General features: G+C 48.2%; 2 protein-coding genes across 7 annotated transcripts in view; one reads left to right on the top strand and one right to left on the bottom strand.

The window, feature by feature from the left end:
- LOC139755905 (carbohydrate sulfotransferase 1-like) overlaps positions 1-16074 on the bottom strand; it is a 191717-nt gene that overhangs the window by 91036 nt on the left and 84607 nt on the right. The window lies entirely within an intron of this gene.
- Positions 1-16074, top strand: part of LOC139755901 (uncharacterized) — a 44743-nt gene that overhangs the window by 27471 nt on the left and 1198 nt on the right. For 4 of the 5 annotated variants that reach the window (XM_071674626.1, XM_071674624.1, XM_071674625.1 and 1 more), the window contains 3 exons: positions 2973-3368; positions 7425-7542; positions 12406-16074. The exon at positions 12406-16074 is cut by the window's right edge. Coding sequence is in view for 1 of the 5 variants with exons in the window: in XM_071674628.1 (XP_071530729.1) it covers positions 3319-3368; positions 7425-7542; positions 12406-12549 (312 nt within the window). In the remaining 4 variants the exon portion in view is untranslated. Of the gene's footprint in view, positions 1-871; positions 1005-2972; positions 3369-7424; positions 7543-12405 lie in introns of those variants that run through there. The other variant, XM_071674627.1, reaches the window with a different exon arrangement.

The following is a 16074-nucleotide window of genomic DNA, read 5'->3' as shown; positions in this document are numbered from 1 at the left end:
AATAATGGTTAGAAAAAAGGTGTAATGGTTAGAAAAGGGGGATAATGGTGAGGAAAGGGGGAGATGATGGTTAGATTAGAGGTGTAATGATAGGAAAGGGGGATAATGGTGAGAAAATGGGGAGACAATGGTTAGAAAAGAGGTGTAATGATAGAAAAGGGAAATAATGGTGAGGAAAGGGGGAGATGATGGTTAGAATAGAGGTGTAATGGTTAGGAAAGGGGGATAATGGTGAGAAAAGGGGGAGACAATGGTTAGAAAAGAGGTGTAATGATAGAAAAGGGGGATAATGGTGAGAAAAGGGGGAGATGATGGTTAGAATAGAGGTGTAATGGTTAGGAAAGGGAGATAATAGTTAGAAAAGGGGGAGATAATAGTTAGAAAAGAGGTGTAATGATAGAAAAGGGGGATAATGGTGAGAAAAGGGGGAGATGATGATAAGAAAAGAGGTGTCATGGTTAGAAAAGGGAGATAATAGTTAGAAAAGGGGGAGATAATAGTTAGAAAAGGGCGAGATGATGGTTAAAAAAGAGGTGTAATGATTAGAAAAGGGGATAATGGTTAGAGAAGAGAGAGAGACTGTTTTTTTTGTACGTTTTCGTCCCATGTGTAATGGTTTACCTATCACAATCACTCGTCAGGTGTTGATGTTGTCACTATATAATTATCTCAGCCCCTTATCCACGACGGTACGACCCTTGAGCACGACGGTACGAGGCTCGAGCACCGAGGTACGACCTTTGACCACGACGGTACGACCCTTGACCACGACGGGTCGAGGCTCGAGCACCGAGGTACAACCGTTGAGCACGACGGTACGAACCTTGACCACGACGGTACGAGGCTCGAGCACCGAGGTACAACCGGTGAGCACGACGGTACGACCCTTGACCACGACGGGTCGAGGCTCGAGCACCGAGGTACAACCGGTGAGCACGACGGTACGACCCTTGACCACGACGGTACGAGGCTCGAGCACCGAGGTACAACCGTTGAGCACGACGGTACGACCCTTGAGTACGGGGGTACAAACCTCTCCCTCAACTGTAACCTCTTCCTCGCCTGTCACTCTTGACACAATTTTTCTTCCCTCTTTTTCTACCAGGTCTTTTGCCTTCCTGGACACAGTGTCTTCCACCTCAGAACATCACACACACACACACACACACACACACACACACACACACACACACACACACACACACACACACGTCATCTCTACCTACGCCCCTAGGACCAGGGTCTCTCATTACGAAAACTGCGTCTGTCATCCCGGAAAATTGGGAGAATCTATCGAACCCACGTCCCTCCTGGCTCTCTCTCTCTCTCTCTCTCTCTCTCTCTCTCTCTCTCTCTCTCCGTATCGCACAAAATGCCTCTCGTTCTGAAATCCGAGGCGCCCCCTCCTCCTCCCCCCCCCCTTTTTCGACGGTCTATGTTATCGACGAAGGCAATAAGAGTCAGGGAGACTTGGGGGCGCAGTGCCCCACTTCTGCATATCGTTATCGGATGTGGGCACTCATAGATCGTGGGGGAGACGCCCCCTCCCCTCGCCTGTTATCGGTAAGGGGCAGTCAAAAGGGGTTAGGAGAATACCCTTAAAAGACCATCTCAAACACCCCCCCCCCATTACCTCCTGGGGCTACGTGTGACCCCACGCTGCCCATGACCATGATCGACCATGAGACCATATAAGGTGTCATTTCTTGAGCAGGTCATGACTTGGTTAGGTCATTGTCCCAACCAGCTGGTAGACCTTGTTACCCATGACCTTCTATCAGTGCCATCCTACTTGAAAACATGAGCAGGTCATGACTTCAGCTTTTGGTAAGCCTTCCCCTATCCCATGCCTTCCATGGCCCCTGGCTCGGATTAAGCATGAACCTGACTCTGTTGATATGACGAATTATTTTTGTTGTTTTTACATACGATTATCTAATTGATGTATATAGATGCCAGATTGATTGATAAACAAAGGCGGATGTTAGAGATTAACAACAGATTTCTCTGTTCTGTGTTCGTCTATGTTAGACAGTTTAACGTTTACTTTAAGCTAGCTGGGGATAGTGGCTCTCTCTCTCTCTCTCTCTCTCTCTCTCTCTCTCTCTCTCTCTCTCTCTCTCTCTCTCTCTCTCGCCAGCGTACCTCTCACCTGTTGCACTCTCCCACCAGCCGTCCACGACCACCCTCACCCCACTCACTTTACCTCCCTTCAAATCGAGTCGTATACTTTAGCCAAAGTTCTTCCTGGTCGGTTACTGGTGCGTACTCAGGCTACCACAACCACTCACCCCCGTTCCCATAATCACCCCACAACCATAACAATCTTTATTACCATTCCCTAAACCATGCCGTCCAGTTGTCGATGGAACGTTCTTATTCATGTGTCCGATTACAACTCAACATATGTACGTACATTTAAGCCCCGGTCCCCATCCCTCACAGTTCACACACACACACACACACACACACACACATCGCTCCTATGTATTCCCCATCCCTCACAGTTCGCACACAAACACACACACACACACATCGCTCTTATGTATTCAACAATACATCAATCATGGCTTTTAAGCAGAACGCATTATTCCTATGGGAAAGGGAAAGGTCATGCTATGATTCTCAGTAACCGTGCCACTTGCATGGGTGGGTTCTTTGTCAAGGTGTGGTTGTGCAGTGGTTGGATGAGGGGAGAGTTGTGTCGTGTTTGTGTAATGGTTTGGTTGTGTCGTGGTTATGTGTCATGGTGTGATTGTGCAGTGGTTGTGTCATAGTACACATATGTAGTGACTGTTTAATATATATATATATATATATATATATATATATATATATATATATATATATATATATATATATATATATATATATATATATATAAATAATCCTGAATATCGTCAGACTAAGATATAATATACAATAATTTACGATTGGATTTGCTAAATAAATTCTATGCTTTCCTTTTGCAGATAATAGCAAGACTGAAGATCCAAAGCAATATCGAGTGTACCCCATCAAAGACTGTCGTAAGAAATATTCAGAAACTTCCCGTCGTCGTGACATTCCCAAGAGACAGAAGTTAAGTGCCCCATAACCTGGTAAAAAATGTAGGCATCACCACAACCCGAGAGAGAAACACGGTGTTATTACCCTGAGGTGGTCCATGTCTGCGGCCCAGACCGTCATGTGGCGGGACACATAACCCAAGAGGTGATAGGCGAGCGTGGCCCAGGGAGAGGGAAGGCCAAGCCAGTGGAGGAGCAGCGGCAGCAGCAATAAACCCAGGATCCACACACTGCATCACAGACACACGACATGGAGTTCGGGCTAGATGCTTCCACCCTCCAGCTCTGTGCCCAGGCTAGGTGAGATGAGCCAGTGTCGCTCTTCCTCGTTTTCTAATGTGTCTAATTCTGATTTCTGAGTCTCTTTTGTTTCTCCCCAGCTCTAACAGGTGAAGGAATATCAATGATAACAATAGTTTTCTTGTGCTAGAGAGTTTCTAATATCTTTAAAGAATAAGCGTATGAATGGGAGAAAATGAGTCTGCTGGCCTATATGTGTGGTGAGGAAGGAGAAAACTTTGTAATGGAATGTCGATAAGCTGGATACGAATGATGGACAGAGGAGAGCCAGGTAACTGAAGACCTGATGGTGTATGATGAGGTTATCTGGTGCGGAACAGTAACAATAACTTCAGTTCCTGATCTACACTGTTTTTTTTAGCGATGGAGGCTCCAGTCATGGATAAAAGTCCACATCAAGGCCTGTCCTTGATTGAAATTTACAGAGGGTAATGAAAGGGACAGAGACTATTGAAAGTATTTACGAATTTTGGAGGAAGTGAAAAACATGTCTTTTAAAGGTCACAGTTACTGGGGAAGACATGAGAGGGTAGAAAGTTTCAAAGCTTCGAGGTGTAGGGAGAGAAGCAGTTATCAAATCGGCCCACCCTTAAGTTGCCAAAGGCCACACAATAATCATGTGACGCAGCAGCTTGCCAAGTATTGCGTGGTCTAGTTAGTGGCGGGGGGCACACAAGCAACCAGCTCTCGGGGCCATAGATGGAGACAGGATAGCAAAGCCGAAGAGGCATCTAGAGTCAGACAAGGTTATGTCTTATGTCATGTCACCATCGTAGTTCACTGTTTATACACTAGGGGTTCCGGGAGCCACTGAGCGAGGGCTCGGTTCGAATGGGAGATCTCTGGTGGCAAGACACATACGGAAGAGTTCTTAAAACTCTTATTCCACAGAGTATAGGTTATAGATAGGGTATAGAGAGGTACAAAGTAATGAAGGAAATATCAAACTTGTTCACTAAATAGTAAGACTTATGTGTGTACCAAGCACTGAAAGGTTCATTGTACCATAAGCCTGCAGGCCAATTACAATCTCGATGGCCACAATTTGAGAAACCTATAACTTTACCATCTGGACGAGGTGTGAGAGTCTAATATCTCTGATGGCATGAGCAGAGAAGCTACGTTAAAAAAAAAGAAATGATAGAAAGAAGGTGCTAAGTGTGACACTTTATACCGTCTTTCAAGCTCCACTTGCTAAGGCATAACAGATCAGTTGATGACTGCAATAATGACCAACAGAGAGTTGCAAATGAATGAGGTTCAACAGAGAGGCTCTGAAATTTTCAGCGACTGCAAGTTTGAATGTCACGACTCTGTTTGAAAAAGGAAACTCTGAAAGGGAAACATGGTATGATCGAGGTTGGACGGGCTGACCCAGCAGGACAGCCAGCGCGGGAGGCGACTGACCTGGGCTCGGTCATGACGGTAAATGGTCGACGGGAGGACGATCCCAGGAGTCTGACCTACGTGGACGCAGGCGGGAGGCTAGCGGTCCATCCTGGACGTCCTCACGCTTCCTGGACGACGTGCAAGATGTCAACAACCGGGAGGAGACATGTGAGGTCTGTTTGCCCAGCAACATGGGATTAACTCCCTATTACCTCCATGTTTTCGTTCTAATGCTTAGTGGAGTTAAGCAAAAAAATAAGAGTGCTTAGAGAGGCGTCAGGTTCTTTGTTACGATTCCAGGAAGAAAGGTAATTCTATGACGTCTTCAGGGAATGGATAATACTATTATGACATCAAGGAGAGGAAAAGTAATCAAGAAAGTAATTGGTGAGCTTCGGACGTTGTCAAGAATGAAAGGCAATCCTAGGACGTAATTAGAGAACAAAAGCTAATCTAATGAGGTCATTAAGGAATGAAAGGTTATCTTACGAGCCAAATAGAAAAAAAAAAAAAGGTGCGCAGGATGTCTTTGTCTGTCGTATAGCAACGTCTGCCAGGGAACCACAGGCCTGGAATATAGGGCTAACTTGTGGAGAGAAATCCACAAGAGATGGATTTTTTTTTCAGGTGTGGATGTAATAGTCCTTTGGTGAGTGATGGAACCAGACTTGAGGAGATGTGAGGAAGATACGACAGCGGGAGGGAGAGTGGGTGACGGGGAGAGTGGGTGACGCTACATGGGCTAGTGCATTTTGGGCGTATAGATACAAGAAAAGATGGGAACCAGGAAGCTTGAAGTATAAGGTATAAATGATAAAGACGAACTGATGGAAGTGTAATGGAGTCTATACATAAGGAAAAAAAAAAAAGAAAAGAACGGTTTAAAAACTTAGTTGCAATTAACTTGGACCACGTAAGACTCGACAAGTTACTACGTCACATGATTACGATGTGGCCGTCGGTAGCTGAACATCGATTTCTTCCCTTACACCGCTAAACTTTGGAACTTTTGACCATCTCCTGACTTCCTTAATGTTTCTGTAACGCCAGAGACTATTCTTGCTTCCTCCATACTATTGTTTTAGATCATTTTCGTCTCGTGAACTGGCCACAGTGAGAATAGTACCCATACCTGGTAACTTCGATGTAGAATCAAAAAAAAGAAAAAGTCTTGAGACTTATGTCACCGAAGTGACTCAGATCTTACCCGGGGCGAGCTTCCCCATAAAACATTTCTGATGTACCGAGCGAGAGAGTTAACGTTAATAATTCATGAAACGCATTTTACCTAATAGCATGAAGTGACAAGTAATTTAATTTGATATTGATGGCTGTCACAGTGTTGCCCACACATGCGTTCCGAATAGGCGGAGGACCAGAGACGTATTAGGGTCTGCCAAGCCCACGTCCCTCTCTCGTGTTGACACAGCTCAGCCTCCCCGCAGCTCCCTCGCCACGGAAGGAAGGTGTAAATACAGAATGATACTCCAAAGACTCAAAATGTATTGGCATATCCTGCAGAACTCTGAAGTCGCTTTGTATATATACACACAAACTTCGTGTATATATATATATACATATACAGTACTTCAAATATCACACAGGACGACTGATTTTCGTTACGTTAGGGTTAGTATGACGTGTGTCTTCTTCTTTTTCTCTGCCTGATAACGAAAGATGAAGAAGAGCAACGAAGTGTAAGTAAGCATGGTGAGGAAGTGGGATAAATCACCTTAGACTACAGGAAGATGGAAGGTCGTAAGGAACACCTACAGACCTCCACACATCCCAAAGATTCTACGACCATTGTGAAGGAGTTTTTGAAAAGAGACGAGTTGAAGTATCTTTTTTTCCCAATAACAATTCTACCAATAGCGAGTGAGCCACCATCTTCCCCACGTATACACGCCCGTGTGTGTGTGTGTGTGTGTGTGTGTGTGTGTGTGTGTGTGAGTGTGTGTGTGTGTGTGAGCAAATAAGGCGTTGGCGAAAGCCATCGCGAGATATATTGCTCAGCCCAGGGGGACGAGCGGACCCAAGGCCACAACATTAAAACAGGAGGGTTCGCTTGGGCTCAGTGTGGGGGACATATCCCGCCTGCCTGGGTGCTGGGGGGGGGGGGGGGGGCGCGCTACAACATGGAGACGGGCAGGGAGCCAATCCCTGATGACCCTCAGTCCATGTGTATGTTTGTGTGTGTGTGCAGCCCCTGTGTGTGTGTGTGTGTGTGTGTGTGTGTGTGCAGCCCCTGTGTGTGTGTGCAGCCCCTGTGTGTGTGTGTGTGTGTGTGTGTGTGTGTGTGTGTGTGCAGCCCCTGTGTGTGTGTGTGTGTGTGTGTGTGTGTGTGTGTGTGTGTGTGTGTGTGTGTGTGTGTGTTGGTTCCCAAGCTTGTGTTTTAAGACCACTTGAAGTGGATCAGACGCCAGTTGGTGTGTGACAAGAGCCAACTGGTGTGTGTGTGTGTGTGTGTGTGTGTGTGTGTGTGTGTGTGTGTGTGTGTGTGTGTGACAGGTACAGATACTGTACGACAGGTACTAGCTGGTGTGTGACAAGAACCAGCTGGTGTGTGACAGGCACAGAAGTTGTATGACAGGTACCAGTTGTTGTGTGACAGGTACCACCTAGTGTGTGACAGGTGGTGGTGTGTAACAAGTCATGTTGTTCCAGAGGGCGCGTCACTGGGTGTCCGAGCCATCTGACGGTGGCCAGCTACCGTGACCTTCTGCACCAGCTGCCCCACACCAGCCAGCCTGACCAAGCCCGAGGTGCTGCCCTCTATGTCACGGTTAGTGTTGCCCACTCCACCCATGTACATTGCTGCCCACTCCACCCATGTACATTGCTGCCCACTCCACCCATGTACATTGCTGCCCACTCCACCCACGTACATTGCTGCCCACTCCACCCATGTACATTGCTGCCCACTCCACCCATGTACATTGCTGCCCACTCCACCCATGTACATTGCTGCCCACTCCACCCATGTACATTGCTGCCCACTCCACCCATGTACATTGCTGCCCACTCCACCCATGTACATTGCTGCCCACTCCACCCATGTACATTGCTGCCCACTCCACCCATGTACATTGCTGCCCACTCCACCCATGTACATTGCTGCCCACTCCACCCATGTACATTGCTGCCCACTCCACCCATGTACATTGCTGCCCACTCCACCCATGTACATTGCTGCCCACTCCACCCATGTACATTGCTGCCCACTCCACCCATGTACATTGCTGCCCACTCCACCCATGTACATTGCTGCCCACTCCACCCATGTACATTGCTGCCCACTCCACCCATGTACATTGCTGCCCACTCCACCCATGTACATTGCTGCCCACTCCACCCATGTACATTGCTGCCCACTCCACCCATGTACATTGCTGCCCACTCCACCCATGTACATTGCTGCCCACTCCACCCATGTACATTGCTGCCCACTCCACCCATGTACATTGCTGCCCACTCCACCCATGTACATTGCTGCCCACTCCACCCATGTACATTGCTGCCCACTCCACCCATGTACATTGCTGCCCACTCCACCCATGTACATTGCTGCCCACTCCACCCATGTACATTGCTGCCCACTCCACCCATGTACATTGCTGCCCACTCCACCCATGTACATTGCTGCCCACTCCACCCATGTACATTGCTGCCCACTCCACCCATGTACATTGCTGCCCACTCCACCCATGTACATTGCTGCCCACTCCACCCATGTACATTGCTGCCCACTCCACCCATGTACATTGCTGCCCACTCCACCCATGTACATTGCTGCCCACTCCACCCATGTACATTGCTGCCCACTCCACCCATGTACATTGCTGCCCACTCCACCCATGTACATTGCTGCCCACTCCACCCATGTACATTGCTGCCCACTCCACCCATGTACATTGCTGCCCACTCCACCCATGTACATTGCTGCCCACTCCACCCATGTACATTGCTGCCCACTCCACCCATGTACATTGCTGCCCACTCCACCCATGTACATTGCTGCCCACTCCACCCATGTACATTGCTGCCCACTCCACCCATGTACATTGCTGCCCACTCCACCCATGTACATTGCTGCCCACTCCACCCATGTACATTGCTGCCCACTCCACCCATGTACATTGCTGCCCACTCCACCCATGTACATTGCTGCCCACTCCACCCATGTACATTGCTGCCCACTCCACCCATGTACATTGCTGCCCACTCCACCCATGTACATTGCTGCCCACTCCACCCATGTACATTGCTGCCCACTCCACCCATGTACATTGCTGCCCACTCCACCCATGTACATTGCTGCCCACTCCACCCATGTACATTGCTGCCCACTCCACCCATGTACATTGCTGCCCACTCCACCCATGTACATTGCTGCCCACTCCACCCATGTACATTGCTGCCCACTCCACCCATGTACATTGCTGCCCACTCCACCCATGTACATTGCTGCCCACTCCACCCATGTACATTGCTGCCCACTCCACCCATGTACATTGCTGCCCACTCCACCCATGTACATTGCTGCCCACTCCACCCATGTACATTGCTGCCCACTCCACCCATGTACATTGCTGCCCACTCCACCCATGTACATTGCTGCCCACTCCACCCATGTACATTGCTGCCCACTCCACCCATGTACATTGCTGCCCACTCCACCCATGTACATTGCTGCCCACTCCACCCATGTACATTGCTGCCCACTCCACCCATGTACATTGCTGCCCACTCCACCCATGTACATTGCTGCCCACTCCACCCATGTACATTGCTGCCCACTCCACCCATGTACATTGCTGCCCACTCCACCCATGTACATTGCTGCCCACTCCACCCATGTACATTGCTGCCCACTCCACCCATGTACATTGCTGCCCACTCCACCCATGTACATTGCTGCCCACTCCACCCATGTACATTGCTGCCCACTCCACCCATGTACATTGCTGCCCACTCCACCCATGTACATTGCTGCCCACTCCACCCATGTACATTGCTGCCCACTCCACCCATGTACATTGCTGCCCACTCCACCCATGTACATTGCTGCCCACTCCACCCATGTACATTGCTGCCCACTCCACCCATGTACATTGCTGCCCACTCCACCCATGTACATTGCTGCCCACTCCACCCATGTACATTGCTGCCCACTCCACCCATGTACATTGCTGCCCACTCCACCCATGTACATTGCTGCCCACTCCACCCATGTACATTGCTGCCCACTCCACCCATGTACATTGCTGCCCACTCCACCCATGTACATTGCTGCCCACTCCACCCATGTACATTGCTGCCCACTCCACCCATGTACATTGCTGCCCACTCCACCCATGTACATTGCTGCCCACTCCACCCATGTACATTGCTGCCCACTCCACCCATGTACATTGCTGCCCACTCCACCCATGTACATTGCTGCCCACTCCACCCATGTACATTGCTGCCCACTCCACCCATGTACATTGCTGCCCACTCCACCCATGTACATTGCTGCCCACTCCACCCATGTACATTGCTGCCCACTCCACCCATGTACATTGCTGCCCACTCCACCCATGTACATTGCTGCCCACTCCACCCATGTACATTGCTGCCCACTCCACCCATGTACATTGCTGCCACTCCACCCATGTACATTGCTGCCCACTCCACCCATGTACATTGCTGCCCACTCCACCCATGTACATTGCTGCCCACTCCACCCATGTACATTGCTGCCCACTCCACCCATGTACATTGCTGCCCACTCCACCCATGTACATTGCTGCCCACTCCACCCATGTACATTGCTGCCCACTCCACCCATGTACATTGCTGCCCACTCCACCCATGTACATTGCTGCCCACTCCACCCATGTACATTGCTGCCCACTCCACCCATGTACATTGCTGCCCACTCCACCCATGTACATTGCTGCCCACTCCACCCATGTACATTGCTGCCCACTCCACCCATGTACATTGCTGCCCACTCCACCCATGTACATTGCTGCCCACTCCACCCATGTACATTGCTGCCCACTCCACCCATGTACATTGCTGCCCACTCCACCCATGTACATTGCTGCCCACTCCACCCATGTACATTGCTGCCCACTCCACCCATGTACATTGCTGCCCACTCCACCCATGTACATTGCTGCCCACTCCACCCATGTACATTGCTGCCCACTCCACCCATGTACATTGCTGCCCACTCCACCCATGTACATTGCTGCCCACTCCACCCATGTACATTGCTGCCCACTCCACCCATGTACATTGCTGCCCACTCCACCCATGTACATTGCTGCCCACTCCACCCATGTACATTGCTGCCCACTCCACCCATGTACATTGCTGCCCACTCCACCCATGTACATTGCTGCCCACTCCACCCATGTACATTGCTGCCCACTCCACCCATGTACATTGCTGCCCACTCCACCCATGTACATTGCTGCCCACTCCACCCATGTACATTGCTGCCACTCCACCCATGTACATTGCTGCCCACTCCACCCATGTACATTGCTGCCCACTCCACCCATGTACATTGCTGCCCACTCCACCCATGTACATTGCTGCCCACTCCACCCATGTACATTGCTGCCCACTCCACCCATGTACATTGCTGCCCACTCCACCCATGTACATTGCTGCCCACTCCACCCATGTACATTGCTGCCCACTCCACCCATGTACATTGCTGCCCACTCCACCCATGTACATTGCTGCCCACTCCACCCATGTACATTGCTGCCCACTCCACCCATGTACATTGCTGCCCACTCCACCCATGTACATTGCTGCCCACTCCACCCATGTACATTGCTGCCCACTCCACCCATGTACATTGCTGCCCACTCCACCCATGTACATTGCTGCCCACTCCACCCATGTACATTGCTGCCCACTCCACCCATGTACATTGCTGCCCACTCCACCCATGTACATTGCTGCCCACTCCACCCATGTACATTGCTGTCGAGAATTTAAAGTTCGAATTTTAGTGATTGCTTATATTATCGTTTAAACTTTGAAGTTTCAAGATCTGTATCTACATAATCCTTAAAGTTTTGAGCCAAAATTGCACATCTAGGGCTACGTTCTAATTAAGCAATTTCTTATTGAATGACGAAGTAAAATGGACGGATTTTAAGTTCGCTTTTCCGTGACTGATTTTAAAAGTTCGCATTTAGATGGCAGAGTTTAAAGGTTCGTGTCTACAAGATTCGCTGAATGGCGGAAGCGTGTAGATACTCCCATATCAGTCGTATTCATTCTAAATATTGACAGCAAAAATCCATTTAAATTTGGCGGGAGGAGGGAATTCTCTGTGACGTCATGGTAAACAAAAGGAAACCATGTATATTTCCCTGGCTACAGGTGGTGGTGGCTTTATCCCACAGGAAATTAAGCTTCATAAAGAATCTTCAACCATATTTCTTAACTTACGAGACTTGTCTGTCTTTTATAACGAGAGAACAACAGTTTTTTTTCCCTTAATGTAGACGTGCAGGCCATGCAACAGGGGTAAATAACAGCTTTTTGCTGACATTTCTTCCGTTGTGAAAAATGACGCTGTCGTGATCACAGGAGTTGCTCGCTCTTCCTCACTCTTAACTTTCTCCCGTTGCAGGCGGTGGTGGTGTTCTACGTGGCCCTCCTCCTGGTGCTGGTGGGTGGTGGGTTGAGGCGAGGGCGACCAGGGCCTCCACGACCTCAGGTCGACGACACATCCTTACTTACTCCCCCGCCACCCGCACCGCCAAGCCGGCCCTAGCAGACCACCACCCACAGCCCGACGCCTCCGCCACGCAAGTGTAACAAACCACAACAACTGACCACGACCAGAACTACAGCAGGTGTTCCGCCTTCAACTGACTCTACCAACTCAAATAAGCTCCTCGTCTGATAGGACAATATGGTTCCACTTGACCGTATATCTCCGTTTGGACGGGAGGATCAATGTGGTTTCAACTACCCCCTTTGTTTTATCTAACTCCCTTACTGGACCTAGTGCGCTGAGGGCAGATAAGAATGATTCTCAGCCAATGTATCGAGGTGATACTGTGGTGGAGTGGACCACAATGGACCTTTTTACTATTCCAAAATGGACATAGAAGTGTTCTGAAGTTAAGCTATAATCGCAGCTAATATTTCGAGATGATGACCATAGTGGAGTGGAACATAGTGTGAACTTTCTAGTGTCTGTATAATAACGTGGTTCTTCCAGTGTCATTGTGTAGCGTCGTACATATCAAAGTTCCCGTAGGTTAATGTGTATATATACATATATATATATACTTGAAGACGTGAGACCTACCTTGTAGACATATTTCCAAAGGTCTCGCGTCCCATTCTTTTTACCTCCGTTGCAACCAGGGCAACTCAGGCCAAAGGCCTCCTTAGTTACATGCAAAGTTTACAGTTTCTTTATTCTCTTTAACACATCTGTACGTCTTTCCACTCTTACTATACTACAGTATTAATTTCTTGTCTCGTAAGGACCCGATGGTCTCTGGAACTTCTTTGTATTCCTTTGTATGATCTGCTAATCCAATAATCTATCTCTTGAGTGTAAATACTGTCACAATCTATGTCATATCTGTAGGTATAACATGTTCTTCAAAGTTATAGTAAAAAGAAAAGAGTACATTAGACTAATTCTTCGTAGGGTTACGAATCATTTGTTTTGGGGTTGGCACCGCACAACGTACTGCCACAGGTGAGTTGCACTCCTGAGGAGGTGGCATGAGTGTTTCACCCCTCAACACAGTGCCAGGTCCCTCAATACGGCTTGTGTTGCACCCCCCTCACTGCTGTAACATGGCAGTGTTGGTACTTGCTCCTGACAAGGTGCCGGAGTTTATCTATCCTAATTCACTGATTCTGTTCTAAACGTCAGATATTCTCAGTTGTTCGTTTCTATATCTATTATCAAAAGTCTTTTCTCTCGCTCTGGCCAATCTGTCTCCCTAGATCACCTCTCTCCTCCCTTCACCTATCAACAGGGGTGTACCTCAGGGTTCTGTCCTGTCACCCCTCCTCTTCCTCCTTTCACAATCAACGATTCCCTATCTTCAACAAATCGCCAACCTCACTCATATGCTAACAACTTGGAATTGCTTTCTCCGACTGCTTTTATACCATGTCCTATCTTCGGTTTGTTCTACATCTCGTATCTCAGAAATACCTTTTTAAACCCAGATTCAATTTTGACTTCCTGGCAGTTTCTTATCATCTCTCTCTCTCTCTCTCTCTCTCTCTCTCTCTCTCTCTCTCTCTCTCTCTCTCTCTCTCTCTAAAATTCATCCTTAAAGAAGCCGAGTCCAAAGTAATGCGATATACGACCTCTTAATCTGATCTCAGGCCATGGTATCACTGATCTACCCTGAAGTGTTTGTTCTCTTTCCCTCTTCTGTAGATATTACTTTGGGTTCTGTCCTCGAGCACTGTCTGCTTTTACGCCTCCCCACCATATCATGTGGTTACTGTGAAGGGCCGTTGCGATGTTTGTTTCTTTCCCTACTCCGCTAAGCTTTGGCATTCTTTACCCTCTCAAGATTTTTCTAAGAGCTCCGGTTTTGTCCCTTTTAAAAGGGTATTTCTTTCAAATCCTCCAGTACTCTTTGATCTTCTTCCTCTTCATCCTCTATACTCCCACTACATTAATCCTAAAGTTCATCTAAGGCCTAGCTTCGAAGAGCATTTTTTCTCCTCTGGAACTGAAGCATATACTAGCTAAGGTTCACATAAGGCTAAAATCTTCTTGGCTTTATATATTCATTTATATCATACAGTCAATGCCCTTTATACACCACGTCAAAAAGACATATAACTTTCAGTCAATAATATTCGACATGATATGATTTTTAATCACGAGAATTGTGTCTGCTAGCATCGAATACCATCATCAGATCAGAATTATCAAAATAACAAAATGAATAAATAAAAGAGCAGTGGAGAGTCGGAGCAGTAAATAAATAACTGTTCTTTAATAATTCTAGGGATTACCTGATGTGTGTGTGTGTGTGTGTGTGTGTGTGTGTGTGTGTGTGTTCTGTTACCAGTCTGTACATTTTAGGAGGGAGCATTATACTGGTAGGGCTCAGCATCTTACCCTTGCATTATGATCACGTAAGTCTTATCAGGTTCCAGTAATACTGGCGTTTTACTTCGTCGTGGCTTGCCTCGTCCCCACGGTACCAGGTAATTCTAGTGCTGTCTAAGTGTTTCCCTCCCTCCCTGTATACACTGCTCTAGCCTGACCCCCCTACTGACTTTTCTTCTCCTGGATTCTCGTCTGACTGACTCTCTTCTCACTGACTTTCCTGACTGACTCTCTTCTCACTGACTCTCCTGACTGACTCTCTTCTGACTGACGTGTTTCTGACTCTCTTTTGACATTACACTCTGACTGACTCTCTTCTGACTAACTCTCTTGTAACTGACTCTCTCCTGACTGACTTTCTTCTGACTCTCTCCTGACTGACTCTCTCCTGACTGACTCTCTCCTGACTGACTCTCTCCCGACTGACTCTCTCCCGACTGACTCTCTCCCGACTGACTCTCTCCCGACTGACTCTCTCCCGACTGACTCTCTCCTGAGTGACTCTCTCCTGAGTGACTCTCTCGTGACTGACTCTCTCGTGACTGACTCTCTCGTGACTGACTCTCTCGTGACTGACTCTCCTGACTGACTCTCTCCTGGCTGACTCTCTTTCCGACTGACACTCTTTCCAACTGACTCTCTTCTGACTGACTGACTCCTGATTAAAAAAACAAGCTGTTCCGTGTTGACGACATCATGATCTCTTAGTATTTCACAACGATTTCAGGTTTCCCTTTACCCTTCCCTCTTCCAAAGTGCGCAGGCCCGTTCTCTATCCTCCCTCACGAGGGGGCGTTGCGCTCTCACACACTGCCCCGTTCTCTATCCTCCCTCACGAGGGGGCGTTGCTCCCACACACACTGCCCTGTTCTCTATCCTCCCTCATGAGGGGCGTTGCTCCCACACACACTGCCCCGTTCTCATAACACTGTTCCTCACTAACGCTGCTTCAGACCTAGAAGATCTCAGCACCCTCCCACCTGACTTACCTCCTCCAGTGTGTGTGTGTGTGTGTGTGTGTGTGTGTGTGTGTGTGTGTTTTATCTATTTGTAATCACTTATTTATTAATTACTTATCTATTATCTATTTCAACCGTACGGGGAGGGATTCCTACACTCGTAAGGTCCCATCTCTTGAACTTCCTCCACTGTCATAAAACTTTTTCACACCTCTGTATGCTTTGTGTGTGTGTG

Source organism: Panulirus ornatus, chromosome 20 (genome assembly GCF_036320965.1).
Source record: "Panulirus ornatus isolate Po-2019 chromosome 20, ASM3632096v1, whole genome shotgun sequence".
Lineage (NCBI taxonomy): Eukaryota > Metazoa > Arthropoda > Malacostraca > Decapoda > Palinuridae > Panulirus > Panulirus ornatus.
Note: the sequence above shows the minus strand (reverse complement) of the source record. Positions and strands in the feature narration are given on the sequence as shown.